The sequence below is a fragment of the Colletotrichum graminicola genome (assembly GCF_000149035.1).
Source record: "Colletotrichum graminicola M1.001 genomic scaffold supercont1.45, whole genome shotgun sequence".
NCBI lineage: Eukaryota > Fungi > Ascomycota > Sordariomycetes > Glomerellales > Glomerellaceae > Colletotrichum > Colletotrichum graminicola.
In genome coordinates, this window is record NW_007361049.1 from 19,703 (window position 1) to 47,006 (window position 27,304).

The 27,304-nt window shown below is 54.5% G+C and overlaps 14 protein-coding genes across 14 annotated transcripts; 8 read left to right on the top strand and 6 right to left on the bottom strand.

Annotated features, from left to right (window-relative positions):
• Positions 1 to 83: 83 nt before the first annotated feature.
• GLRG_09059 (uncharacterized protein) lies at positions 84 to 2,456 on the bottom strand (the record flags this gene model as incomplete). Its single annotated transcript, XM_008099744.1, has 2 exons — positions 84 to 1,871; positions 2,055 to 2,456. The coding sequence occupies 2 exons, from the start codon at positions 2,454 to 2,456 to the stop codon at positions 84 to 86; spliced, it is 2,190 nt and encodes a 729-aa protein (XP_008097935.1).
• A 437-nt stretch (positions 2,457 to 2,893) lies between these two features.
• On the top strand, positions 2,894 to 4,184 carry GLRG_09060 (NmrA-like family protein; the record flags this gene model as incomplete). The annotated part of the gene is made up of 6 exons (XM_008099745.1): positions 2,894 to 2,927; positions 2,987 to 3,057; positions 3,129 to 3,352; positions 3,408 to 3,489; positions 3,545 to 3,836; positions 3,895 to 4,184. 6 exons carry the CDS (start codon positions 2,894 to 2,896, stop codon positions 4,182 to 4,184), a joined length of 993 nt encoding a protein of 330 aa, XP_008097936.1.
• Positions 4,185 to 5,150: 966 nt separating this feature from the next.
• Positions 5,151 to 6,533, bottom strand: GLRG_09061 (uncharacterized protein; the record flags this gene model as incomplete). Its single annotated transcript, XM_008099746.1, has 4 exons — positions 5,151 to 6,058; positions 6,110 to 6,275; positions 6,330 to 6,450; positions 6,502 to 6,533. 4 exons carry the CDS (start codon positions 6,531 to 6,533, stop codon positions 5,151 to 5,153), a joined length of 1,227 nt encoding a protein of 408 aa, XP_008097937.1.
• Positions 6,534 to 7,161: 628 nt separating this feature from the next.
• GLRG_09062 (uncharacterized protein) lies at positions 7,162 to 8,514 on the bottom strand (the record flags this gene model as incomplete). Its single annotated transcript, XM_008099747.1, has 4 exons — positions 7,162 to 7,513; positions 7,580 to 8,063; positions 8,144 to 8,235; positions 8,432 to 8,514. 4 exons carry the CDS (start codon positions 8,512 to 8,514, stop codon positions 7,162 to 7,164), a joined length of 1,011 nt encoding a protein of 336 aa, XP_008097938.1.
• Positions 8,515 to 8,675: 161 nt separating this feature from the next.
• On the top strand, positions 8,676 to 9,820 carry GLRG_09063 (uncharacterized protein; the record flags this gene model as incomplete). The annotated part of the gene is made up of 2 exons (XM_008099748.1): positions 8,676 to 9,395; positions 9,449 to 9,820. 2 exons carry the CDS (start codon positions 8,676 to 8,678, stop codon positions 9,818 to 9,820), a joined length of 1,092 nt encoding a protein of 363 aa, XP_008097939.1.
• Positions 9,821 to 9,926: 106 nt separating this feature from the next.
• Positions 9,927 to 10,367, bottom strand: GLRG_09064 (uncharacterized protein; the record flags this gene model as incomplete). Its single annotated transcript, XM_008099749.1, has 1 exon — positions 9,927 to 10,367. The coding sequence occupies one exon, from the start codon at positions 10,365 to 10,367 to the stop codon at positions 9,927 to 9,929; it is 441 nt and encodes a 146-aa protein (XP_008097940.1).
• A 1,545-nt stretch (positions 10,368 to 11,912) lies between these two features.
• GLRG_09065 (uncharacterized protein) lies at positions 11,913 to 12,089 on the top strand (the record flags this gene model as incomplete). Its single annotated transcript, XM_008099750.1, has 1 exon — positions 11,913 to 12,089. The coding sequence occupies one exon, from the start codon at positions 11,913 to 11,915 to the stop codon at positions 12,087 to 12,089; it is 177 nt and encodes a 58-aa protein (XP_008097941.1).
• Positions 12,090 to 13,236: 1,147 nt separating this feature from the next.
• GLRG_09066 (uncharacterized protein) lies at positions 13,237 to 13,915 on the top strand (the record flags this gene model as incomplete). Its single annotated transcript, XM_008099751.1, has 2 exons — positions 13,237 to 13,631; positions 13,750 to 13,915. The coding sequence occupies 2 exons, from the start codon at positions 13,237 to 13,239 to the stop codon at positions 13,913 to 13,915; spliced, it is 561 nt and encodes a 186-aa protein (XP_008097942.1).
• A 379-nt stretch (positions 13,916 to 14,294) lies between these two features.
• On the bottom strand, positions 14,295 to 15,293 carry GLRG_09067 (short chain dehydrogenase; the record flags this gene model as incomplete). The annotated part of the gene is made up of 1 exon (XM_008099752.1): positions 14,295 to 15,293. One exon carries the CDS (start codon positions 15,291 to 15,293, stop codon positions 14,295 to 14,297), a length of 999 nt encoding a protein of 332 aa, XP_008097943.1.
• A 539-nt stretch (positions 15,294 to 15,832) lies between these two features.
• On the bottom strand, positions 15,833 to 17,294 carry GLRG_09068 (uncharacterized protein; the record flags this gene model as incomplete). The annotated part of the gene is made up of 5 exons (XM_008099753.1): positions 15,833 to 16,023; positions 16,089 to 16,251; positions 16,314 to 16,615; positions 16,674 to 16,996; positions 17,074 to 17,294. The coding sequence occupies 5 exons, from the start codon at positions 17,292 to 17,294 to the stop codon at positions 15,833 to 15,835; spliced, it is 1,200 nt and encodes a 399-aa protein (XP_008097944.1).
• A 1,102-nt stretch (positions 17,295 to 18,396) lies between these two features.
• GLRG_09069 (NAD dependent epimerase/dehydratase) lies at positions 18,397 to 19,536 on the top strand (the record flags this gene model as incomplete). The annotated part of the gene is made up of 3 exons (XM_008099754.1): positions 18,397 to 18,410; positions 18,466 to 18,706; positions 18,769 to 19,536. 3 exons carry the CDS (start codon positions 18,397 to 18,399, stop codon positions 19,534 to 19,536), a joined length of 1,023 nt encoding a protein of 340 aa, XP_008097945.1.
• A 715-nt stretch (positions 19,537 to 20,251) lies between these two features.
• On the top strand, positions 20,252 to 21,048 carry GLRG_09070 (glycosyl hydrolase family 61; the record flags this gene model as incomplete). Its single annotated transcript, XM_008099755.1, has 2 exons — positions 20,252 to 20,317; positions 20,374 to 21,048. The coding sequence occupies 2 exons, from the start codon at positions 20,252 to 20,254 to the stop codon at positions 21,046 to 21,048; spliced, it is 741 nt and encodes a 246-aa protein (XP_008097946.1).
• A 589-nt stretch (positions 21,049 to 21,637) lies between these two features.
• Positions 21,638 to 22,726, top strand: GLRG_09071 (uncharacterized protein; the record flags this gene model as incomplete). Its single annotated transcript, XM_008099756.1, has 1 exon — positions 21,638 to 22,726. The coding sequence occupies one exon, from the start codon at positions 21,638 to 21,640 to the stop codon at positions 22,724 to 22,726; it is 1,089 nt and encodes a 362-aa protein (XP_008097947.1).
• Positions 22,727 to 25,395: 2,669 nt separating this feature from the next.
• Positions 25,396 to 26,757, top strand: GLRG_09072 (fasciclin domain-containing protein; the record flags this gene model as incomplete). Its single annotated transcript, XM_008099757.1, has 2 exons — positions 25,396 to 26,046; positions 26,113 to 26,757. The coding sequence occupies 2 exons, from the start codon at positions 25,396 to 25,398 to the stop codon at positions 26,755 to 26,757; spliced, it is 1,296 nt and encodes a 431-aa protein (XP_008097948.1).
• Positions 26,758 to 27,304: the final 547 nt, after the last annotated feature.

The following is a 27,304-nucleotide window of genomic DNA, read 5'->3' on the forward strand; positions in this document are numbered from 1 at the left end:
TTATAAACGTCTCTATACCGTGGATGCGCTTTGCCTTAATGTCTAAAGACTTTTATGATGACTATAGAACTGTCCCTCTTGTCCTATACCACTGTTTCTCCGATGAAGCTATCTAGAAACGTAAAGTCAAAGTTCTCTAACGCCCAGTCTTCTTCGTCAACTTCCTGTCCGAGTAGTGGCTGTTCGACGTATTCTGTCCTCCTGGAGCCGTTTTTTTCAACATCATTCAAGCTTGTCAGAGTAGGTATCGGACTTTGCCTGCTCCGGGTTGAAGGGGCGCTTCCATCTCCAGTCATGCTTGATTCGAGACGCAGCTTGCTGCCGACATATCCGCTTGTTGTTGAGTGACTCATCGGTAGTTGCTCTCCTCCAGAACCTTTTCGTTGGATCTTGATAGCCCTGAAGTGGGGGAGAAAGATCTTCAACGTCGTACCATCTTCGGACATTTTCACACTATACCCTAGGTCATCATGGTCTGGCGCTTCTGGGGAAAAGGCAACGAGATATTTGCCGCCAGAAGCCACGTCCTCTTCTATGGGCAAGAGATAGGCGAGGAGCGAGGCGACCCTGGCTCCGATTTCGTCCTTGTCCCGATCAACCAGCTCCTGCATGGCGGCCAGTGTTTGTTCCAAGAGCCCCCGGTCGCTGAGCCGCTGATGGGCGAGAAAGTGAAACCCGTGCTGGGCGGTGACATCTTGAGGCGCGTCGCAGATATGGGCAAGACACAGGGCAGTGCTCGATAAAAATGCTATCAAGTCTATTCCTCTGCAGTAGTAGCGTGAAGGTCGACTCGCGCGGAAGGACAGCACTCTCGAAAGGATTTCACGACCGGCCGTGATAGCCGTCATCCTATGATAGATATGGCCGCATTCGGATATGGGTCGTAGAACGTTAGGAAAGTGGAGTTGAAGAAGTAGGTGGTAATACATGGTATGGTCACAGAACCGAAGTCTTTCGCGGATCCTTTCCAGGGGGCCGGCGTCTGATGTGAAGGTCGGGGGCACCCACCACTGAGCCGGCATCAACGCAGAAGCCTCTTGCAAAAACTTGTCGATCTCCTTGTTGTCTTCAGGACCGTACACAATCGAGGGATCCCGCTGGAGTAGCTGGCCACAGGCAACGGTGCATAGGCGGAAAAAGCGGTCCAGGGGCGCGCATCCTTCTAATGCGTCTGGACGCGCGTAGACGTCATCCAAAGAGCTTTGCGGCAGACCCAACATGAGGGAAAGATAACGTTCAAACTGGACGAGCCGAAACCATAGATCGCCAGGCTCGATGACGGACGCGGTCAAAGATTTCGGCCGGACGCCCCGGTCTAGGCCCAGCATCTGTGCGATGGCGACAGATCGACGCGCAGCAAGCCACGATCTTTTCAGATTGCCTGCGTAGTTCTCGTACAGGCCGTCCATCATGATACACTCAATACCTTCGAGAGACGAAACCATCTCGTCGTTGCAGACAACCAAATTATGGGCCGACTTTACGGCCCGCGACATCACTTCTTGCCAGGGTACACTGAGCTTTTCGAGATGATGGAGTGACGAGGAAGGTATCCCTTGAAGAAAAGAGGCAAGAATTAAGAGACTCCGAGCAATCAGGGCAGGATGAGATCCTCGGGGCGGTAACTCCAATAGACTTGCGGACGAAAGCAGCGACGTTTGGGCTGGGCTGATCCTGATACATATAACCGCCCGGATGACTTGTGGAGTATCTACCGGTATTGCCAAGATTGTTCTCATATCTTCCTGGTTTGGCCAGGCCTTGAGGAGCTGGTTGGAAATGATACCGTACGTTTCGGCTTTTGATGTGTTCTTCTCCACATCAATAGCAGCAGACAAGGCAGTTCCCGTGGGCGATGTTTGAAAACGGCTCTGCAAATGTAGGTTAGCAGACTCTTTAAATTATAGAACGGTAAATTTTACCTCACTGCATGAAACCAAATGTCCATGTTGCGCATGATCGATATCTGACGAGAGTGGTGGTGTAGTGGACGTAGCGCTCGTCGAATCAACCCGGGAACCAGAACGGCCTGGCGTCTTTCTTTGAACCCGTACCTGCTCTTCAGGCCGAAATTGAGTAGGCAGACCATCGCTGGCAAAGAGTCCGGTTTCGTGATTGGTCTGAAGCAGCTGTTTGACCAGAGCTTCCACCTGCCCCAGCCTGTCAACGAGGTGCTTGTTGCTTCCTGGAGGAGGCGGTTCGTCGGTAGCCTCTTGACTGACACAGTCGATACCGCGACGCGTGCAGCCCTCGCAGACAATCTGATTGGCGGAGGAGAAGGTACACCGGGCTTTCCGTCGCTTGCATTCCCAGCAGCTCTGGGTGCCTTTGCGGAGCTTCCGGCGCTTTGGTGCCGGGCCGGAATCTGGATCAGAATCGGCGAGCGGGACTGGTCTCAGCTGGCCTGCTGCTTCCATCTCGTAGGCTCGGAAAGGGGCTTGATGCGTCGAGTTCATGGGGAAAGGAAACTAGTATGAGGAGGCAAGCAGCCTGGGTGGGTATGCTCGACCGCCGCTTTGCCGGAGATAATCAGCTAACGAGGAGGAATTAGTCATCCTGCTTATGCAGCGTACCGCCCGAGGAATCGGCGGTGGAATTAAGGAGCGGATTCTCTGCCACCGCCACAGCCTGTTCCCTTTGTTTTGGTGTATGTGCAAGTTCTCGCTTGCTGCCACTACCTTTCCGCTGTTGGATGTGACAATACCACCTCTCCGGCTGCTCGGCGGAGGCAGGGACGGTCAGATGTCTGATAGAATCAAACTCAATAGAATAGTGGAAATATATATTATGTTGCAGTATCCCTTGTTCTAATAGCTATGCTCTTTCGTCAAACTACACCAACAACAAAAGGATCCCAGAATCTCATAGTTCTTTAATTTAAACCGTTATCAACATGGTCAGAATTGCGCTTGCTGGCGGAGCTGGGAGTAAGTCATCCCCGGAGCTCAATATTCCATTGAAACTGACTGAATGACTCTGTAATTAGACGTTGGAAAGGAGGTCCACGATGCTCTGGTTGCGAGAGGGAAGCACGAAATCCTGATTCTGTCCAGAAAGGTATTGGAAATCCAAGAGACTGTCTCCAATTCAGCTCACCTATTTGCTAACCTGGATTTTGATGATTTTAGGACGCACCAGCCGAGGCACTTTCTCCCGGGGTGCAATGGATCAAGACGAGCTACGATGATGTCGACCAGCTGGCAGAAGCTCTGGAAGGCGTCCACACCGTACTCTCTTTCATGACCGGACCTATGGATCCGACCAACGCCGCGCAAGAGGACGGACAGAAACCACTAATCGACGCCTCTATCAAAGCTGGAGTGAAACGGTTTGCTCCTAGTGAGTGGGCTACGTGAGTGATGCATGCCTACGTCCTTGCGCCATTTGTCTGACCCGCTGTGGTAAAGGTCCAAATTCAACCACATGTTCTGGTACAACTTCAAGGACAAGATTCGAAAGTACCTTATGAAAGTGAACAAGGAGAAGAAGGTAAGCCTGAGACAACACGGCTGGATTGTTCGAAGGCTGATTGATATGGCCATAGGTCATCGAATATACTCTCTTTCAGCCAGGCTTTTTCACCAACTACTTGACCTTTCCTTTCAGCTCGGCCAAGCATGTCAACCTGTTTGAAACCCCAGTCAACTATCACCAACACCGAGTTCTTACTACTGAGGGCGGCGAAGACGCCATAGTCACTATGACTACAGCCCAGGACTTTGCCAAGGTTGTGGCATTGGCCGTCGAGTATGAAGGAGAGTGGCCCCTCGTCAGCGGGATCAAGGGGGGAACGATGACCATTGGCCAAATCATCGCCCTTGGTGAGAAGCTTCGCGGTACGTGTTCCGAAAGAAACCCAGCAGCCGGCTAGGCCATACTGACGTACGTTAATAGGTAAACCGTTCGAAGTCACCAAACTGAACCCCAAAGATCTCAAGGCCGGCGTGGTCAAAGCTCCGTGGTTGCCCAGGCTCGTTCACCCCGCCATCCCACAGGAGACCCTCGATGCTGTTATCCCCAGCTTTCTCGTGGGATTCCTCTTGGGTATTTCGGCCGGCAACTTTGAAGTCTCTGACGAGTGGAACCGGCTCCTCCCTGACTTTGAGTTCACTCAACCCGAGGAGTTCCTAGCTACGGCGTGGGCTGCAATTGACGCTGGTGCGAAGAGCGTTCACACTGATTAATACTGAGAGACATGAAGGACGATCGCGGTATCCCTTCCAAAGACAAATTCGAACTATGTAGCATTTTGTTAACATGAGCCACATGAAAACAAGGCTTCAACGACAGATGTGTGTCCCGCTCCCTCATAAGCATTCTAACCAGTTGGAAAGCTGAGTCGTGCACAATGAATTCATTTAGAGAACTGTGTATCACTATTTCTTAGGCCCCTTTCCGGTTCACTCTAAGTGCTGAATAATCTGTCTGGAGCGGTAGGGTCATTTCAAGTTGAACGTTCTCTTCGTCCTATCCAGTTGGCATTCACACCAGCCCACGAACGTGAAATATAGGTAAAGCAGAATGGCAAAACGCATGGTTCGTACTAGTAGAACGCACATTAAATCTAGCCACATTTCATCAGCAAGTCATTGTGGGGGGTTGACTGCATGCTTACAACGCCGAACAAAAAGTCGTCGACTTGACTGGAACTTCGGACATCATGACCCTGTCTTGGTACTTCAACTATTACCGCTTCGATCCAGATATCAAATATGTGTATGTCTCCCTCTCAGACGTTAGCGTTCCCCTCATTTAGAAGGCGGCTAGCGGACCAGCTCCAAAGCCAGGCTGCGATCACAATCTTCGTCCCCGGAGCGGAAGCAGCAGTCTTCGAAAGTCTTGGTTGAATTGTGTTTGGGGTAGACATTGTTTGCAATCAGGGTTGTGCTGTAGCTCTGTTGTCATCTTAATGTCGAGGTCTACGAACCTGAGTTTCTGCTTCGAGAGAGGAGCTATTTATACTAATATGAGTTGAGATTGACTAAATTGTGATTAGACATTAACCTGTGTGCTCCAGTAAGTCAAAATCGTCTCTGGCTGTTTTGTTTGCTACTACTCAGCGGTCAATCCTCAACCACTTTAGGAGCCTTTTGAACGGACGCGGAGCAGCAAAAGCCCCTAAACAAAACAGTACAAGGGTTGCTTTTGGTCTATGCAGTTGTCACACGCGTCTTCAAGAAGCCGCAAAAGCTTTCAAACATGGCCTGGTCGTGGCCTTCCCTCCATCGGCAGAGGACGGATATGCTTTCTCTACCGACCCGCAGTGCGATTTCGAACCCAAATGCGCACACCTCCGAGTCCATCATAACGTCTACAGGCTTGCCCTCACGCTCCTCTCGCGCTTTTTTCCTTCTCCAAGCGCGACTCCACACGTTCCCCCGTGCCCTGCCGACACCAACAAGTTTCTCGCGATTCCACTGGCAAGAGATGAGCTCCAACGAAGACATCAGCTCGTGAACCTTGTCTCCGAGCTTCCCGGCCCCGGTATCTAGAGGCAAGTTGACGACCTCCGACTCGACAGCCACGGGGAGTATCTTTTTCCACACGGCAGCCTTCATGCCCCGTGCAACTTCCTCTGAGGGCCTCATCGGCCCAAAACTCCAAGCGATGGCCCATCTTCGGGTCTTGTTGCCTTGCACGAACTCCGTGATGGCGTAATTGTCGATGGCCTTCTCCCGGAGGACACCGACAAACTCCTCGAGGCTGGACTGCTTCCCGAACATGGACGTGTACCACTGCACGCGTTCGCGTAGGACGAGGGACTCTTCGAGCATCCTGCCGACGAAGCTGACCTCGCCGCCGGCGGTTACCATCTCTACCGGCGCTCCGGTGCACGCCGTCGATGGGGGTCGCGACTTTTGCTTTGCGGAGTCGACCATGTCTTTTTCGGATGTGTAGAACGGGGGGTTCGTCATGACGAAAACTAACGAGTCGACACCGAGCTCGTCTAACGGAACCAGACGGTCTTGCGGCGTGCGAGCGACGACTGAGATTCGATTTTGCAGGTTGTTCAGCTCCACGTTTTTCTTCGCGCAATTTATGCTTTTGGGATCAATGTCTGGAGACTGTCAGCCTTGGTTCCTTCCGACAGCCTGCAAAAGTTTGGTACCTGTAGCAAAGAACGACCACAGTCGTTGGGTACATCCCAAGAGCGGGTAAATACAGCTCGCCCCGGTTCCGATGTCGAGACCAACAACCTTCCTGTCTGAATCGTCGTAGGTGGTACTATCGAGCAGACCTTTCAGCCATAGGATGTAGTTGTGACGATTTGGTACCTACAAGGGTCAATGTTCAGGTATTTTCCCCTATAGACATGATGGCTTTCTTACCGGAGGACGAAGTCGATCCTCGGGCAACTCAACCTCTAACCCGAAGTCTCTTTTGAGCAACGTCTTTGTAAGTTGCATCATTGCGGCAGGGTCATTGAAGTCGAGGTTCCCTCGCTTGAGCCTAGAGGAATGTCAATATTCTGATTAGTTGTGGACCTCCGGGACGTCTTACATGGCCCCGAAACTGGGGTCTTCACGGCCCATCTTACCAAAATCCGGTGCGGTAGAGTACAGATTGCGATAGTACGCGTCTGCGTGAGGTCCGGGCTCACGAGGTCGAATGCATGTTGACCCGCGATCGGCATGACGAATTGCATCCTGCATGGTCGTGTCGCTTGGTTGATGGAGTTCGTCGTTGGAATGGCGTCTTTTCTTCTTATTCATCATGCTTTCTGGTATTTCGCCACCCAATGATAGGGGCGGATGAGCGAACGGTTTGGATGATGTTGTTGGCAGCAAGAATTGAAATCGGGATAACCCGTCGTAGGGCGAATACATGCATTCTACTGCCTTATCGCATAAACACTCCTGATAGTTGCATATAGTCCTACTGGTTGTGCCATCGTGAATCGAGGCAACCCAGACCCTGCAGTGCCTATCCTTACGATGGGATGATAGGCACATGAGAAAGTCGCTCGAATCTCCTTTGCTCAGCCAGATATGTAAATGAGGCTTTATCTACGATAGTCATTTGCCGATAATCTGTCATGTGCCCCGACTCAAGTTTGGTCCTAATAAGAATCGAAATCCACACGCTGTCATCATGCAACGCCGCTGTTTGCTCATGCTCATCATATATACTCGTCACGTTGGCCATGGAAACCTTTTCGAATCATTGACCCCACATAAGCACCCGCCATCGCCATCCCTCCAGCAGCTTCATGTCCTGCTCGACGATATCGGCGTCGCCCCGCTCAATCTTGGCACCGAGTCGCTTCAAGCGTTTCGAGACTGTCTTGGCCACCTGGAGGGAGACCTCGTTGGTGAAAACATATAAGACGGCGAAGACGAAGAAGGCTATGCTGGCGAAGCTGTTCCGGCCGAGGAGACTGTCCTTGATGCGAGCGACTAGTGCCTTACTGCGCCAAAAGGCGTACTCGGTGCTGTTGGAGGCCTGCACCTGATCCTGTGACCTGTCAGAAGGCCGGCGGAAGATTCTCTTTACGGCTGGGATGAAAGTCGCCCTGGAGTATGTCAATATCGAGTGCCCCGGATGAAGCACATGCCGACTGCAAACAACAGAGACTTACACGGCTCCGCCAATCAGCCAGTTCCTCCAGCGGTGATTCTCGCCCTCCTTGATCAGGACCCCGACCTTTTTTCTCAGGAACTTGAGGTCGCCAAGCAGAATTCGGCCCTGGTTCCTGATCTGGTCTTCCAACTCCAACGACGTGGCGCCATCGAGACGACCCCTCTTTCTTTGAAGGGCCAGATATTCCCGCAGCGCGAATTGAGTACTTATCTTGACCGATTTCAGGTCCTGAGGGGTCGGCGCGAGAGGGTTGAAGGCGGCAGCGGCGATAGCGGCAGGACGGGGAGCCTCTGCCGCGCTCACTTGTTGCGACTGGGGACTCGGATAGGCCGCTGGACCAGCCATATGCTCAACCGGAGGCTGAACATTCACGTTGGATAACACCCCAGGTGGAGGTCCTCCATAGCCTTGGCCCGGGTAAGGGCCCGACTGATCGATAGACTGAAGCGGCCCAGAGTACTGGTCAAACCCCAGCGGGCCCCCTGAGGGCGCAGGGAATGCGCCAGGACCGTTGTACGGCCCAGACGATGTTACAACCGGCTGCTGAATATTCATAGCGTACCGTACTCTCGAATATCGAACGAGACCGGTGGAAGTAACGGCGGTGAAGGAAGTTGGCGAGCGGCAACAACGGTGGATTGGGCGGGAGCGGGTCTACCAAGCAAGGAGTAAGTGGAATGAAGAACAGAGAACAAGCGGCCGAAAGCAAGGAAATCCCTATGAGCAACGTTGGGCGACAATATGGTCCATGAGAAGAATAAGCGGGTGGCGGGGGATTGGAGAAGAGCTGGAGGCACAGCTCAGCTCACTGCAGGGCGAGAAAGGCGAACGGCGATGAGGAGGCACGCACTCAGTGCGTAGGTCGGGGAAGGTGAAGGCGGGAGAAGGTGGGTCTGCCAGCGAACGGGACCCACCACGGGAAGTGGGTCCCATCACACCGTGTTAATATACGGATGAAACCTTTTTACACACGTTATTCTGTCGTTTCTTTCAATTGTTGCAGACTCGATGCAAGACGAGACGAAGCTCTCTCCATCCACATGTATTGCTCTGCGCCCCCCTTTCCTTCCTTTCTGGACTCGCCCTAACCCACCATGTCTGATACAAGAAATTCACGGTTCACGCCGTCGAACAAAACAGTGACTGAGCGCATCTCGGACAGCACCGTCGGCCTCGTCGCGCTCTCCGATTTCCGCAAGCGACGCGCCGAGGTCCTCGACCAGCAGGACCGCGAACGAGAGGCCGCCTTGTCCGGCGCATCCACCCCCGATCGATCCGTGTCTATGACATCGGAACCCGCGAGCGACTCGGCAAGTAGCGCGAATAAGCCAAAGAAGAAGAAAAAGAAGATTGGCACCAGCAAGCTGTCCTTTGGCGACGACGAAGGGGAAGAGGAGGACTTGGCACCCACAGGAAAGGACAAGAAGGCAGAAGGCGGCGATGGACACAAGACAGAGAAGAAGACCAAGGTCATAGCCAACTCGTCGGTGGCATTTGTGCCAAAGGTCATGTCGAAAGCCGCGTTGCGCCGCGAAGCTGCCGAGCGGGAGGCGTTGCGCCGCGAATTCCTGGCCATCCAAGAGGCCGTCAAGGCCACCGAGATTGCGATACCATTTGTCTTCTACGATGGATCCAACATACCAGGCGGCACGGTGCGCGTCAAGAAGGGCGACTACATCTGGGTCTTCCTGGACAAGAGCCGCAAAGTCGGCGCGGAGCTCGGCGTAGGGGAAAAGGCCAATGCACGGAGAGAATGGGCAAGAGTCGGCGTGGACGACCTGATGCTGGTCAGGGGGTCCATCATCATTCCACATGTGAGTTCAAGACAACTGTTTCTATATTCGGTTTCTAGGCTGACGCTTCCTAGCACTACGAGTTCTACTTCTTTGTGATCAACAAGAGTCTGGGCCCAGGTGGCCAACAGCTTTTCAACTACAGCGCCGAAGCACCGCCCCTAAAGGACGGAACCGGACTCGAGGAGGCGCCTGCTGCCCCGAACGGCGGCCTCACCACCGCAGCAGCGCTCAAGGCTGCTGCGGTCAAGGCGCTTCCCGATATCAACACCCTCGAGGGCGCGACCGACGATCCGACCTTGACGAAGGTGGTGGACCGGCGCTGGTATGAGCGCAACAAGCACATCTATCCAGCGAGCCTGTGGCAGGAGTTTGACCCCGAAAAGGACTATAATGCCGAGGTTCGAAAAGACGCTGGTGGGAATACCTTCTTCTTTGCGAGATGAGAGCCGGTCCTGTTGCTCTGCAAAGACGCAAAACTCGTCGAGGTTCGCCGGTATGCTATGTGAAGAATAATCACGCCGGGCTGGGCGGCGTTCGTTTCGCGGCATCTCATCCGGCCATCATCCGGACGGCGAGAAGCAGGCCGAGGACGAGCATCCACCCCGGCCAGAAGACCAACACGATCAGCATGTTGCCCCCTGGACCGAGTATCGTAGTGGCGAACTCCATGAAGAACTTCTTTCTCAGCTTTGAGACATTCTTGGAGTTCCACGCACGCCTCAGCGACCTGCGAAACGCCGACATCGTTGCGTTGAGCAGAAGGAATGAGTTGGCGGCAAAGAGCCGGGTTGCGACAATGGTCGAGGAGAGGGTTGTGGTGGCGAGGAGGTGGCCGTAGACAAGGAGGAGCCACGACGCAACGGCGACGAGCCTCTGGAAGCGGACGGCAAGGGTGAAGGTTGGCCCGAGGAGGGCGAGGAGGTCTGAGCGCTGGCGAATTGTCACACCAAGCTCGTGAGTGGACGAGGTCAAGATGGCGACCTTGTTCATGATGGCAGAAGAGGTCTCGGCAAGGGCTTGTTCACGACGACCTACAGCGGCGCCTTGTTGGTGAGATTGAGGAGAGGGTTCAGTGCCATCAGGGGAGGCGGCGGGCTCGGCTTTTTGCAGCTGACGATATATATTGACGGGCATTCTGTCCCGCAGCATCTGTATGCAGCACACCACACACACTACGGACTAGGTTGGCTTTGGAGGGAAACTCGGCAACAGCGCTTCAGATAATCCGGCATCGACCCTCTCTGTAATATATGAAGAGGACGACGATAGACGTATTAAATGCTAGCGGTTGGCGCGGGCTCGTCGCCTAATACCTAACAGTAGGGGGTGGTCTAGAAATTTCCACATCCCCATCAAGTCAAGAACCAGCGTCGTGCTAGACTCCACTATCCCCTTCATTGCTGGCAACAAACCATGGCAACACGTGGGGCCGTTCGCGCTGCCGGATCGGGCTCTGTACGATTCATCGGGACAATGAGGGGGGGGAAGGAACAACATAGACTCCCGTCGACTCCCATTCGCACGTGGTCTGGCCATCCTGCCGTCCATGCGCGTCCAACACGTGCGATGTAGAATCGCAGACTGACGAACGTTCTCGTTCTCGTTCTCGTTTGCCCGCCTCGCGAACCTCTGATCCCCAGCGGCCTTTCCTCATTGGCGTGTCTTGTTGATCCATCCTTATCGTTCCCGTTATCGCTGTCTCCGGAGCATTCCGTCCTGTCGGCGTCCCATAAGGATACATGTGACCGGTTCCCGTGGTTGCGGCGGCCCGACTCCTGGACCGCCGACTCATGGGCGAGGGAGCGCGGACATTCTGGCAGGTTGGTGAGTCTGTCCGTCGTCCCCGGGAAACTCGTCCCGTTCGTTTGCGTTTTGTTCTTCCAGCATGTTCGGACCACAATATTCTACGCCACAATCTATGCGCCACATTGTGCCACATATCTATCTGCCTTCGAAATGTGTGGCTGGTTGCAAAGTGTGGCTTTTTCATGCTTAGGTCAGCAAGTGGCATTATCTTCCGTCCCCCGCTGCTCCCCCCTCCGAGGTTTGCACTTGAAGAAACCAAGGACATCTAGGTATCACCACTTTCAGGGATCTGGAGCGGTCAGGCTCGCCGCTGTGTCACTTGAACACCATGCAAATACTCCCGAGAAATATCTTCACTGGCACGGGATAGTTACATACCGCTTTCTTCAGCCCCTCGTCCTCCCACGTCCTCGCCGAGAAGATTCCAGCGGTGAGATCAAGTGCTGCGTCCTGGCAATCGACACAGCCCTCACCATCCAGGCCATCGTCAATTTTGTGTTCCAGATCGTTTGGCTGTGCAACAGTAAACGGCGTACATTTTATCGGCCGAGAGTACCGGAACCCAACAATCGGTGAAGAAGGAACACAACCGCAGCCCGGTGTAACGTTCCCACGCTAGAGCCAGAGGGGAGGCGAACACCTAGCACCAAGCATGCGCGATGACAATGGGAGTCACCCCATGCATGTGCAAGAGGAAGTGACCGGTCAGCTAACAGAGTCCAAGCACGGATGGACCTCGCTGGCGTGCCCTTTGGCTCCGGTGGCATGACGGGCATGGCGGGCCAAGGTCGCACAAGTGGAGCCGCGACGGGGAAGATGCACGATGGGACGAGGTACCCGACGAAGAAACCAAACAATGATATGCAGCGGATATGCATAATCGCAGCCCGCCTTGTCGATGGCTAATGCACCGATATTTCTGGCTATGTTGTCTCCCTTGCTACTGGGGATCTCGTCTCTTGGTGAGAAAACCCATGCCGGCATCCGGTACCAAGCAGAGACGGCCTTGGACGGAACCCCGAGGACCTTGAAGTCGTCCCCATCCCCGGCATGCGTATTACACGTACGTAAACGCAACTCGCACGGTCGGCCAATTGATGGGTACGGTTACATATTCCAGTCACACTGTATCCATATCCACGGCACCCCTCGTAGGGTCCGTAGCTGCAAGCGAGTACCGCCTGAGAAACGCATTCATGCATGTCCTGACACTGCGCCGATCACCGCTCGCGAAGGGATCATCTATCGTGTTTCTCTCAACACGAGCCTACGATCAGCATAGCTGTCTGTTGGAGTGGCACATGCTGTTTCTCCCTCGCTAGTTTGAAGCATATGTGCGTAAACTCCGGAGTACACTACCATAGTCCTCGACTCAGGGATGTCCCTGGCTTGTACCTCCCGTGCACGATGAGAGACTAATTGTTCTATTAATGGCAATCCCTCGATCAATCCGCTACCCTAATGCAGCATAATGCCCGCGGCGACAAGCCGGAATCGGGCAATTAACCTCAGCCCGCCCTGGCCGTTTCTTGCACCGTTACCACAACCCCCCATTTTTTCTTTTTTCTCCCCTTCTGTTTCCACTGCTTGTCTGTCAACGGACGCAACGATCTACGGCGCGTTTGCCGGTGTGGGGATGGGAAAACATCATACATACCGGAAGGTCGAGGGCCGGGGGCGACACGGGGCCAAGTTAGCTCAGAAGGGGGTCGCGAATACGAGGATCGATGCCCTCGGTGCTACGTCATGTTCAACGAGTGCACCGCCTTCTCCGGCTAAACCGATTTTCGTAGCCCATGCAAGGGCGGGCAGGCATGAACTTTGAATGGAAGCGAAGACTACCGGCGCGACAGGCGAACCGACGATCATCTCATCTGGTCCGTTGAGAAACCTTACGATGCAGACCGGATACTTAAGCTTGACGATATTCCCGTCTGAACTATCGAGTGACCACATCATCCCATCACAACAAGACTCCTCTTCTCTAGTGTCCGCTAAGAAGCACAATCCTTCATCTCACCTACCGCATCTCATCTCCTCGTCGCCCGCCATAATGCAGCTCTTTTCCACCCTCCTCCTCCTCGTTCCGGCCCTCGCCTCGCCCGTCGCCCGGCGCCAAGAGGAGGCGACCTGCAGCCAGAAGTCGGCCAAGGTCCCCGAGTGGACGCTCACCGGCTTCGACTACCACGCCAGCTACACCTTCACCACGCCGGCCCACCAGAACTCGTGGGGCTACATCAGCTTCAACGTCTCGAACCCCGTCCTCGACTACGACGTTGCCTGCAGCGCCGCCAGCAGCCAGCTCAGTGACTTCTTCTACGGCGACCAGGTCTACACCTGCAGCCCGCCCGTGGGCCAGAGCGCCGCGACCTCCTTCACTTGGAGCTACCCCGAGCGCGCCCTCACGCTGAACCAGTCCTGGACTTGCAACGATGACCCCAGCTATCCGTAAGTTTGCCCTTTTTCTTTGCCCCATCGCAGGAGAGGGGGGAAATAATCCCTCCCTGTTTACGGGATGATCAATAATCGGCACGAGAGAACATACCCAGCTAACCGTCACGAACAGCACTCGCTTCACCGCAAGGGGAGACGCCGTTGCCGATCTCCAGTGCGAGGAGACCTCTTGGGAGAACAGCAACTGGACCTTGGGGCAGGTCTACTCCCAGCGCAACATCAACTGCGGCATTATTACGCTGCCGACCCCGGTCAAGGCCATCTCGGCCACCGCCTAGGCGGAATCGGTCACGGGGGTTGGCTGGCAACTGGGCACATGACCAGTGCCGATAATACCATGACTACAATCACAGCGACGACAACGACAAACAACAACAACAAAAACAACAATGGCAACGTGCATGCCGCTCTTTATGAACTGTATGACATGACACAACTTTGCATGGCTTTGGCGCTCAAGGGACTGACCCGGTTGGCGGTCATTATCAGGACATGGAACGGCTTTGGAAAAGAAGACTTTGGGGTTGCCGGGCACATAGAGTAGCACGCGGAGTAATTTTAACCAACTAATTCCGACTCATCCCACTTCTCCTAAACGTCTCCCATCAACCACCAGTCAACAACATCTCCCTCTCTCCCCAAAAAAGTCCAGTACCATCACTTCTCGTCAAACCCCACAAGCTCATTCGACTTGTCCCAGAGCTCCTTTGGCAACTGCTCGTCGTCGATCCACAGGGCGTACCCCGTGTTGTCAGTGGAAGGCCCCGTCTTGACCAGGTTGCTGAGATACTTGCCGCCCCGGCCCTCCCACTCCGGGCTCAGCGCGGCGTAGGTGGACGTGGCCGCGCCCTGCGGCGCGCTCTTCAGGACCAGCTTGATCGCCTCGCTGTTCAGGATCGCCTCGGTCTCGTCCGCCGGGAGGTACTGCAACAGGTTGGTGACGATGACCCCGGGGTGGAGGGAGAGGGCGTGCAGGCCCTGTAACCCGTACCGCCTCTCGGCCTCCTTCGCGAAGAGGATGTTGGCCGTCTTGGACCGCCCGTACGCGGTCCAGGGCCGGTACGTCTCCTTTTCGAAGTTGACGTCGTCGAGGCGGACGTTGCTCCTATGGTGCGCCATGGACGACACGGAAACGACCCGGGACTGGAACCGGGGCGTCGAGGACGCGAGGAGCGCGGGCTTCAGCAGCTGGAAGAAGAGGAAATGGCCGAGGTGGTTGGTCCCGAACTGGGTCTCGAAGCCGTCTTCCGTCCTGCCCTCCGGCGTGGCCATGACGCCGGCGTTGAGGATGAGGACGTTCAGCCTGTCGCTCCGGGAGAGGAACTCCTTGGCGGCCGAGCGCACCGAGGCTAGAGAGTCCAGCCGGAGCTCGACGGCGTGGACGGGCGCGTCGGAGTTGGGGCCGGGCCCGTTCTTGACGCCGTCGATGGCCTGCCGGGCCTTGGTGGAGTCCCTGGCCGTCAGGAAGAGCGTCGCCCCTGTCGCGTGGACGGCGCGCGCCGTCTCGAGGCCGATGCCGGCGTTCGCGCCCGTGATGAGGACAACCGTCCCGGCTAGCTTGCCGACGAGCCCCTCGTCCTCGACGACCTGAAGGGCCGTGGGCCGCGCGTCTCCCGGGCCCTGCGGGTTGGCGTGGGCGGCTGCGTATCTGGACATGGCGGGCGGTTGTCGGCTGACGTGTTTTGCTTTGGAGTTTCGAGGCTCGAAGTGCCGTCAAAGGCAGCCTTGTAGATGCGGTTGAACGGTTGAACCGAGATGTATCCAAATTGGGAAGAGGAACGCTTGGGGCTTCAAACGTAGCGAAGAGCGAAGTCCTATGACGTCCGAGCCTTCTGGCGGCGGAGGGGAGGGGAGGGGTTCTTCATAGCCGGAACGTGAACCTTAATGTTGGAGTTAGAAATATCTCGGCTTTCAGCTGTCGAGAAGGGTTGGTACCAATGGGACTCGAGGCGGCGAAGGCAGTTGAGACGAAGATTTGCAGAACTCGACGTGACTGTCCAGAAGAGTCGGATCGAGCGACAAGCTGCCGGAGGCTTTGCTCGAGGGCGGATGTCCCGCGGGTTCAAGGTTGGAAATGGAGTGTTGACGCGTGCAGTTTCCCTCCATTATGGCGGTGCTAGAGATGGGTCTGTACAGTAGTCATATACACAAAAGAGACATCGGTAGCGGTCTGCAAGAAACCAAGATGGGTTCGTCTAGTCATCGGGGCATTGGCGGTTCAGCCAGGGGTCTTCCATGAGCTCCCTGGCCGATAGTCTATCTTCCGGCCTCCACTGAAGCATCTTCCTCAGGAAAATCAGAAACTCGGCTTTGTCGGGGCCCTCGAGGTTGCATTCTTCTTCCTCGAGCGAGGATTCCGGAATCTCGCCATCGATTATTAGTTTACCTGTACTCCAGCAGTTAGTGTCGACTTGGCCTGTGTGGTTCGAGAGGGTTATGGGCAGGGCTGACCTTCTTTGTCAAAGAAGTCCTTCCAGGATGAACCCCGTTCCAAGAGGTCATCGGGCGGCGGACCCATGAGCGACACCATTCTGGCGAAATGCGCTGCCCGCGACGCCGTTCGGTCTCGAACCCTGGTGTTGAAGAGTAGCTTGCCTTCAAACAGATCCCAGATCTGCAAAAGAGGTATCAGCACATGCAAGACATCCAGCACCTATGCAAGGTCCACGGTAGTACCATGAGTCCCAGGGCCCAAATATCAATCTTCTCATCCCAAGGCATCCCTAGAATGATCTCGGGAGCTCTGTACAAGTCAGGCATCACCTCGCCTTCGAAGGGCCCATCTCCGAATCTCGCGTCGCCGAAGTCGCATATGATCGGGTCGCCGGGGTCGTCTGGAATCTCCAGCCCGGTGGACGCATACACTATCCTGTCACCCATGATCTTCCTAGCGCTCGGCATAGCCCATTCGGCTTCTACAAGGTCGTCGAGAATGGATGTGTCTGTGATGGCAAGCATGATGTTCCCATCCTGGATGTCTGTCATTTGTTAGTGATACGAATTCAGGTTGTTGACCGCCGCACGCAAACCACGCACCTGTATGCACTACGTGTGCCTCGGAGTGCATATAGTCCAGACCCAATAGCAGAGCATAGGTGAGGCCCTTCAGGAGGTTTTCCGGGACTTTCCCGCCGACAAGCTCCCGAATATCTGCCAGCGACAGCCCGAGTGTCTCGAAAACCAGACACACGTGCGGGCCTGCTGGACCAGACACTTCGAAGCTGGCCTTGATGGAACGCAGGAGATTTTGGCCCGGGTGATCAGAGGCCACACGCCACAGGTGATGGAGCACTTTCTCCTCATTCAACGCCTGGCGATGGCCCGTTTGGTAGACCTTCAGCGTAACGTAAGAGTGTAAGCTAGGTAGGTTTTCTCGTCAGCCTTTTGCTCCCCTTCCTAGCGCCCTCGAGCAGCGCGATGCAAGACACGGACGTACTTTAGGTCGCGACACAGCCATACAGTCGACGCCGAGCCGAAGCCCAACTTCAGCAGAACCTGGTACCGAGACTCAAACACCTGGCCGATCTCGACGGGGTACCACCTGTCCGGGTTGTACCACGCGAAGCCCTGCTCTTCCAGCTGCACCTCCGGGCCGTAGATCTCCTCGGGCTCGGCTTCCGGCAGCGGCCTGGGAGGCGAGTGGATTCGTCTCGTCATGGGGGTCGACTTGCCGCAGTGGTTTGAGCGGTCGGTGAAGTTGACATTGTGCTGCGCAGGGTTTTGCTTCGAGGTTTTGTGGGGATGAATGGGACGTTGGAATCGGGGAGGTGGTGAGGTGCGGGCGGCCCCCACACAACAAACCTTGAGGGGCCACTGGCATTTAACCAATTGTTTGTTCGTAATTACGGGCAAATTCACCAACCAGTGACCACCAATAATTGATTCGTAGTTTTTCCAAGTTGCCAATGAAGATGCGGTGCTTGGTTGGTTCAACGTCAATGATCCGAACTCGGACGATGGTTACCAATGGATATCACGGAGATGGCTATCAGTACTTGGGTTATCACTTGAACAATACCGACCCTTGGGACATGTTTATTTCCAGCCCTAGCACCTCTGTATGGTCCTAATGCAGTGTTGGCACTTGGATACGGTCCACCTTTGTTAGCCGCCAGCTCCACAAGGGTTACGCCGAGAGTTCCGGCCGAAGCGCTCCGTGTTACTCAGAGACAGCAAAGACAACGGGAGTCCTTCCCAGTCCTATTTCACAACGGGGTGGAAGTATTGGTACGTTGGATGAATAATGGGATAGAAGTCATGGCATGTTGGACGGATAATGGGGAGGGAGGTTTGTATGTTAGATGGGCTTTCTACGCAAAACCGCCAAACATAAGATGTAAATACTGCTTCCCTCGAACCTCGTTCATAACACGCTTGTCGGAAACGGGAGCCTAGACACTAGTTGTTTCTCAATGTATCGACTTTGATATTGTAGCCGTTTTGAGCAAGTACCTTTCCAGGTGGGGGTCAAACGGCATCGTATATATATCATCCCTGTTTCCGCATACAAGGCAGATCAACATCCTTGTCCTCGCTGACGTCCAAAAGCAGGCGGGGAACCGCAGCAAAGAGGGGGGACGAGTTCCTTCCCTAACGATTAATCCTGGTTTCTCAAGCTCCATTAAAATCACCAGGTCCAACGAAAAACAAAAAAGCCTTCCCGCTTCATCAGCTTGGAGTATATGTCAAATCAGACTCTCATCTGGATAGGCCTCTGAAGACTTGTTTGTTCGGCAAATCACCATCACCGGGAGGCATCATGGCAAGCAAGCCGTCAGACACCCTTCCATATAGATGCAGAGCACACGACTCACAGACGAACGAACAGGAACTATGTCTTGGTCACTGGAGCAACAGGCTTCATTGGCGCCCATGTTGTCGACGTCCTCCTCTCTCGAGGCATCAAGGTTCGGGGCGCGACCCGCTCCCCTGCCAAAGGCCGTGCCATGATCGAGGCCAGGCCGCAATTTGCCGACAGACTAGACTTCGTGCAAGTCCGAGACTTTGAGGATACGGGCGTTTTTTCCGAGGCGATCAAAGACGTTGATGCCGTTATTCATGTTGCCAGCGTAGGTATTCCTGCAAAGCGTTTGGAGACCATGGTCTAATATCCCGCTTTTGTTCGTAATAGCCATTCACCTACAACACCAAGGACAACGAGAAGGAGCTGATCATACCTGCCATCAACGGCGTGCGCTCCATTCTGGAGGCATCAGTCACAAACTCCAAAACCAGCCGCGTCGTCATCACGTCTTCGTTCGCATCGGTCCTGGACGCCAACCGCAAAGCGCCCCCCTACTTCACATACACGGGCAAAGACTGGAACCCTCTGACCTACGTCGAGGCTGCAGCACCCGACACAAGCGCCGTCGTCGCGTACCGAGGCTCCAAGAAGTTTGCCGAGCTCGCCGCGTGGGACTTTGTCGAACAAGAAAAGCCGCACTTCGACATCGTGACGCTGTGTCCCCCGATGACGTTCGGCCCGGTCGTACACCCAGTCGACAGTGTCGAAGGGCTGAACGAGTCCAACGCCATGATCTGGAAGATCGCGAGCGGAGAGACTCCTCTCCCCGTGGCCCGTGTCCCCTTCTGGATCGACGTCCGAGACCTTGCCGTCGCGCACGTCGAGGCGCTGCTTCGGCCTGAAGTCGGCGGCAGGAGATACGTGCCGGCCGCGAACGACCGGTTCTCGTACGGCCTGGCGGCCAAGATCATTATCGAGAGCTTCGATTGGGCCAAGGGCACCGTTGTCGAGGAGGAGCAGAAGATCGACGAGTCACACGGCCTGGACGGGGAAACGGCAGCGAAAGACCTGGGACTGGAGTACCGCACGTTCAACGAAACGGTCGTTGACCTCATTAGGCAGGCCAAATATCTGCAGAGTAATATAGGGCAGTAGCCGCGGGGTTGAAAATAGCAAAACTCCGTTCGCGAAGAGGCGGTAACCCGGAACCCCTTCCCGCGGCAACGCCGATCTCTCTCTCGAGTCGATACGGGAATTCTGCGGCGAACCAGGGTGAACGTCCAAAATCCGATGCCGAGGCTTTTACTCGGTGGCGATTGTAATAATGCCAGACCACCCATTCCTGTGCCAGCATCGGTGCATGGGCTACGTGTTAGACGACTCGTGACAGCCATGAATTCTGCCTAAATCGGTTTCTCATCAAGTAAAAAGGGAGTTCCGGTAGAAAGCCTCCGTTGCGCCCAATCAAACCAAAACGGGGCAGACCATCTCACTAGAGATACACGGCCGGCCATAATCCTCCGTCTGTGAGGCATTCTCGAAAGGCTGCACCGCTCAGCTTGGCTCTGGGTCCGAACCACTGGCTTGCTTCCAAAGGCGGCAGGTTGCATGTCAGATATATTGATGCTGCGTTTTGAACCAGATTATCGCTTGTTTGTATAATCTCGTGAATGGGCTGAATTGATAGCAAACTGCATTGTTGACTTGGGTTCTAGTGATTGGGTTGCCCTACTTTGCACAAACATTCGGGTGCTTTGTATGATTATATATTCATCGCAGAAGGGTCTATTCAAACGGCGTGGTCCTATCTCTTCACTCACATCTCTTGCCTTTTGACCAGTAGTCCTCCTTCCTCGAACCTGTCTGCATCATGAAGCTCGCATTCCTCCCCGCGATTGCGTTTGCCTCCATGGCTCATGCCCATGCCATCTTTCAGGTGAGTATTATCATGGTCTCTCGCCGAACCACCAAAGCTGATGAAGGGTTCTACAGAAAGTGTCGGTCAACGGCAAAGAATACGGCTCCCTCGCGGGTCTCCGCGCCCCGAACCAGAACAACCCGACCCAGGATGTCACCTCCCAAGACATAATCTGCGGCAAGGTAGCGACCTCCTCGCAGGAAGTCATCTCCGTGGCGCCGGGCGACCGCATCGGCGCTTGGTGGCAGCACGTCATCGGAGGCGCCCAGTTCCCGGGGGACCCGGACAACCCGATCGCCAGCTCGCACAAGGGTCCAATCACGGCATGGCTCGCCAAGGTGCCCAGCGCCTCGGGTGGCGGCGTCACCGGCCTCCAGTGGTTCAAGGTCGCCGAGGACACCCTGGACACGGGGTCGGGCCAGTGGGCGGTCGACAGGATGATCGGCGGCGGCGGGTGGAGCTACTTCGACCTGCCGCGGTGCATCGCGCCGGGCGACTACCTCCTGCGCGTGGAGCTGCTGGCCCTCCACTCGGCCTATTCGCAGAAGGGCGCCCAGTTCTACATCTCCTGCGCCAACGTCAGGGTCACGGGGTCCGGGACGTTCTCGCCGAGCTCCACCGTCAGCTTCCCGGGTGCCTATCAGCAGAGCGACCCGTCCATCGTGATCAACATCTACGGCGCCGGCGGCGTCCCGAACAACGGCGGAAAGGCGTACTCGGCACCTGGACCGAGACCGATTACCTGCTAAGGACGCTGAGCGGCGGCAGTAGCTGGTCACGGGAAGTGGTTTGATTATAGGGAACCCAAGGATCATGGTGTGCAGGAGGAGTCCAAGACGATATTGCGTCCAGCTTGTTACCATATTTTTGTTAATGTCGAAATGCGACGATGGTGGCGTCTTTCAAGGCCTCGTGACAAACCTGTTCCAATCTGGAACCAAATCCATTGGTCTATTACTTGTCGCTCCGTAACATGTTATTCACAGTGCTTCAACTTGACACTCAACTGCCGTGATTCTCGTGCGTCAAAGTTGAACCGTGGCGCGCATATCGAAATATTCCCGACGTGGCGGCCTGGTGGAGAACCTAGGTAAGTAGGTGGCACCAACTCTTGGGAAGAGTCAAAACCTTAGACTTTGCTCTGCCTACGGTACCTGATGCTGAGTTTTTCCCTTGTCATCTTCAAAACCAGCAGCTTTATTTTGAATTTTCCTACTTTCCGGAGATACCTCTGAGCTCATATCTATATACGGTGTTCTTTTCCCTCCTTCACCACCTCGATTTCCTCCCCAACACGTCACTCTCGGACTCTTCATTTCCTGTGAACAACAACACACCATGACCGCCAAAGAATTCCACCTCTTTCCTCTCCTTCCCGGAGAGGTTCGAAACCTGATATGGGACCACTCAGTTCGTCCGCATGGAATCCGTGGTGTCCAATTCTTCTCCCTCTTCCGGTCTGAAAAGATCCCCCAGGCCTTTAGCCGAAATCTTATGCCGAGGATACAAGGATCTCAAGGCGACATCGTTGGCGCTCCAAAGGCAGAAAACGCAGGATCCCCGCCTTCTTGGAATCACAATCGGTCCGCCTATGCCATCGACGGGGGCCTCTGGATTGCTTCCAAGGAGTCCCGTGCCGCGATGCATCGGCGGTATGAATCTGAGAAATGGAACGGATTTTACCACCTTCAACACAACTTCTCGGCAAGTTATGCGAGTTCCTACTTGTCATCGTACCAAGAGGCGCAGCAGGTCACAAAGTGTGACGATCTGCCAGTCACGTTTTTGGTGAACAGCGACGAGGGCCACCAATATTTCACCTTGCTGCCAGCACAAGACCTCTTCTACATACAAGGATATCCTTCTTGGCCCGAACTGGGGCATCTACGCGAATTTATGCCCTCTGCATCACCGCGGCATCGTTTGGGCGGTTTCCGTCATGTAGCCATGGAGTTCGACCCTTCGTGGACGCTCTACGAGCTCGGTGAATACTGGTGGTCCTGGGATCAACGTAGATCCAGTGCTAACCGAACCCAAGATCATGCGACAATTTACGACACACTGGCATATTACCTAAAACACGAGGCTAACAAACCGGAATATCATATTACGGCCTGGCTGGTAGATCCCCGTCTCCGAAGCAGAAAGACGGAAACCCAAGCAGCCAAGCAAAGCTCGGCGAAGGAAGCATCTGAGCGGATTGTATTCGAGGGAATCGGCTGCAAGTACTATGAGGTGTCGAGTGAGGATGAGTTCTGTGAATATGACCAAGAGATAGCAGATCAACGGGGCTTTCTCTCGGTCTGGGATTTTGCGGATGAGTTACAGAGCATAGTAGCTGGGCTGGAAGCTGACAGGTCAAACATAAGGGAGGAGGACGTTGGACTGGGCCAGATCAAGTTTTTAGTCTGTGATAGAGATGAATAAACTGAGGGTTCGCCGGGAACTCGAATGGCAAGTACCAAGCTAGCCTTACTCTGACTGAGGCCCCAAGTCTCCTTGCCGCCCGATGTGATGTTATTAAGACAATCAGTAGAGCTCAATGGACAGTTGGAAACATTCATAGGTATGGTGCACGATCTGATGATCATCCGAATCGTCTTCTTCGCCGAGTTTGCTCCAGGTCATCCAGTGTTATAGGTGACGTGGCTGTATATTGCGGATAGCGATATGCCACGCCCAGCCCGGCCACCTCGTGGACAAAGCAGCAGTAAGTTTCCCTATGATCTTCCCCAGTAGAAGCCAACGCAGTTGTCTTCGTTTCTTCCGAGGCATAAAATGAAGCGTTGAACGAGAAGAAGGACCCGAGGAGGTTGTAAGCTTTTGCAAATCTGGCGGCCCGCAAGATGAGGCAGGGGCCAGAAGAGGTAGGTACTGCCTGCCTACCTACCTACCTACCTACTCAGTCAATTAGCCACACCTGCGGCCTAGAATCTTTCATCCACCCGCGAACCTCTCCTTCCGCGCTTTCTTCTTCGCCAACGAGGCGCAACTTTCCTTCAAACAAGAAACCAAAGGACGCGGTGGAACTTACCCGACGGCGGAGCAACTAGCCCACATCTCAAAGGAGGATGGCAACCTGACGAAGGGTGTTTCTGGAGTCGATTGCTTTGGCCTTTCATCACTTTCTTCCTTCCTTTCTTTGTGAGTGGTTCCCCCAAATCTAATTATGGCAGCTTCACCTGCCTTCCAGGAATATTGGGCTCCTGCCTTGTTGTTGCAAGTCTCGTCGCCGACCATGATGTCATGACGTGTCCTCCACTGCACCGTCCTCCACATCTGTATCCCGAGGAGGCAATCCCCTTTGTGCCTGGCTATCAGCAGCACACCCCCATCCCCCCAGCCCATTAATTTGTCCAGTGGTCAGTCATCGATCCTAACTCGGACAATAGTTACCATGAATATCACGGATATAGCTTTCAATACTTGGGTTATCACTTGAACAACATCAACCCTTACGGACAGGTCGATTTCTAGCCCTACAGACAACTGGTGCCATCGATGCTTGGGTTCCCCTCTGCCGAACATCACCCAGTCTGTACTAATTACTATCCGGAGCATTGGATCTACTACTACAACCCATTGGCGCCCGTTTATCCGCAAAGCTACGTCATGCCCATGGACTTCCAGTTCAGCAACGATCCTCCCCAGGCCCATGATCCATCAGGTCCGCCGAGGTCTTTGAGTTTCTTTCCAGAAAAGAAAGCCGTAAGTCCTCTTCTGAATACACCCGATAACATTTGCTGACCTTTGTGTTTTGTCATCCAGAGCATCGTCCGAGCTATGGCCGTATGTTTATTCCTTGAGACTGGACTTAAGTACAGACGGATATCACCAAGGTGGCAGGATACCCCTTGACAGACATGGATGTGCGAATGGAATCAGGAGGGGCAATACAAGCGTTACAGAGAATAGATGGAAAGATGGATGGAAATATGTTTCAAAGGATAGAGGGAAAGAAGAAGGGGTTCAAGGCCCCCAACGGATAACAACAGCAATACTAGCCTGACACATTGTCAGTATTAATTAATCGTAGATTGCCCATGGCGGATGGGAACTTGGGATACTATTCTGCTGGTGATTCTAACAAACGAATGGAACAAAATGGTCATTGGACGTAATCGGCACCAAGCATCAAACAATTGGAAAAGAAGCTCGACGCAGGTCTGGTAGCCAATTGATTTGTAATTATAGCAGGCCTTGCCGAGATATCATAAGAAATCAAACCTCCCAGTCTTATATAAGTGGTTTCATTATGTTTCTGCCGCAGGGTCGGATAGAATAATAGCTCGCTACTTGGACAGGCCTTGGTTGTGGGGAACTGCGGTTCGAAACACCAGATTCTTTACTCGGCAGGGCATCCGCGATGGGGCCGTGCCAGGTCGGAGGCGGCGAGATTTTTTGGCCGATAGATGGAGGCCCGACAAGCCCGAGACCCCGATGGTGGGGGGAGGACGAAAACGGTTTCATACGTGAGACGAATGACGCATTGGACCTGGTGCCTCAGACCACAGAGCTTTCTTTCCTTCATACCTACCTACGGTAGCTCAGCTTGCTTAGTTAATAGCTGTGCTCGACCCGGCCGCTTGGTCTGCTTGCCAGCTCCCACACTTGGGTCGATCACACCACCCAATTCTTTCATGAGGCAACAGTCAATGACGAGCTCAATACGGCCTCAGAACGGATGGACTCAGCCTAGGCTCCCCTTCCCATCTCTCGCATCGAACGGATTTCTACTGCGCGGTTCCCCAACCGTTTTGTATTGGATCTGCCCCGGCTTGTCCGAGGACCGGGGGGGGGGGGGGGAGGGATTGGAGTTCCATTGAGCGGGATTGAGCGGGGGAAAGTTTCACTCGGCCGCTCATTGTCCGTTCACGTTGACGTCAGCTGACGTGTCGATTGACAAGCTGTTAGCGCAAGCTTCAGAGGCTGCCCGTTCCGCGTATGGTAGCGTTTGCCTCCGACCCCTCCGAGCCGTAGAGCAAAAAGGACATGGCTCCTTCCCATCTCCTTTAGTTGCGTTTTTCTTGTTGTCCTTCTCCATCTTCTTGTTCCTAGAGCAAGATTATTTCTGTTATCCGGCATACTGAATCAAAATGAAAGCCATTGCAGCCCTGTCGTGCGTGGCCGTGGCCAACGCATTCATCCTCCCCGACCCCAAGATCTTCGAGCAGTCCGCCATCAAGAACGGTGATCGCCGCTCGTGGTGGGACCGCGTCCCTTCCAAGGACTCCATCGTGAACACGGTCGAGGATGGCGTCGACTCCCTGTCGGCACACATTGAGGGCGCTCTGCACACCCTCGAGGACACCGTCGAGAACAAATTCGAGGACGTCTTCCAAGAGCACTTCCTCAACGAACACGACAGTTCCGATAAGTCTATTTACGAGTTGATCTCCGAGAGCGAGCACACCACCGAGTTTGCCAAGCTGGTGAACGACTACAAAGATATCGTCGAGGTCCTGAAGAGCTCCAAGGCGAACCACACCCTCTTCGTGCCCACAAACAGCGCTTTCGAGCACATCCCCAAGCACCACAAGAAGCCCAGCAAGGACGTGATTGAGGCGATCCTGAAGTACCACGTCGGAATCGGCGAGTACGACGCCAAGAGGGTCTTGCGCACCCACACGCTCCCCACGCTGCTGGACGAGCCGCTTCTAGGTGGTAAGCCCCAGCGCCTTCGTATCAGCGTCGGCCTCGGTGGCGTTCGTGTCAACTTTTACGCCAAGGTTGTCGCCGTCAACATCGTAAGTTGTTTGTATTCCCCGAGAATTTTGTCAATTTAGAGAACTGATGGGAGTGCGTGTGCACAGCGTGCCAACAACGGAATCATCCACGCCGTTGACAGCCTGATCATCCCGCCTCCCTTTGTAGGCCGTGAGCTCACTCTGCTCCCTACCAAATTCTCGACGCTGCTTCTCGCATACGAGAAGACCGACTTTGTCAAGTACATCCACGGCGTCAAGTCGACGGGCACCACCGTATTTGCCCCTTCGAACCGCGCCTTCGACAGCCTCGGACTCAAGGCCAACGCCTTCCTCTTCAACACCGACTGCGGCCTGAAGTACCTCAAGGCGCTGCTCAAGTACCAGATCGTCGCCAATACCACCCTCTACAGCGACGCCTACTACCGCCCAGATGACAAGGACGATGCCAAGGTCACGGAGCACTACCACATCGACCTTCCCACTCTGCTCGACGGCAAGAACATCGCCGTCGACGTGGCCACCTGGGGCGGCTGGACCAAGGTCAAGCTCAACGGCTACATCCCCATCTCTGTCGGTGACGTTGTCGCCAAGAACGGCGTCATTCACGTTCCCGCCCGCGTTCCCATTCCTCCCCACAAGCACAAGACCGGGTCCGTCGACGGAGAGATTTCTGTCGAGGAACTGAAGGAGAGGTTGGCTGACTACGTTGACAAGGAGAAGGACGCTGGTTGGCTCGATGCCGAGCTGTGAATAGATATTCACTCCAGATAGTACCGCTTTTTTCGGCTCAGCCCTCTATACATAACCCTATGTAGATCATTTCAATGGCAATGAGCAAGATTTATGATAATTCCAAGGTTATCTCAATAGTCGCCACCTGGAAAGCCTAAGCGCCAGATGTTCGATCACTTCTTTCATTCAGCCTCGAAGCTTCTCAGGCAGTAGCATACTGCCAATTTCATCGTGCGGAAATGAAATGGGCAACACGGCGTGAGTGAAGTTGCTTCCAATACCAATTCCGGCTCCCCGAAGCCACAGCAATTGTTTTGAGTCACTCCCCGCGACGGCGAGCCTAACCGGGCCAAGGTGCTGACGGTCAACTTCGGAATCCAACCCGACAGGCTTTTTCCAAGCCAATCCCGCAGAGCCACGGTCGAGCAAAAGGCTTTGTTTGACAAGGGAGACTGGAGGACATAAGACAGATGGATGGACGGCAGAGGTTCAAAACTTCGTCCCCTGGAGACACCAAGAAAATGATATCACACAGGTGGCAAACATAGATCACGCCTTGCTTCTC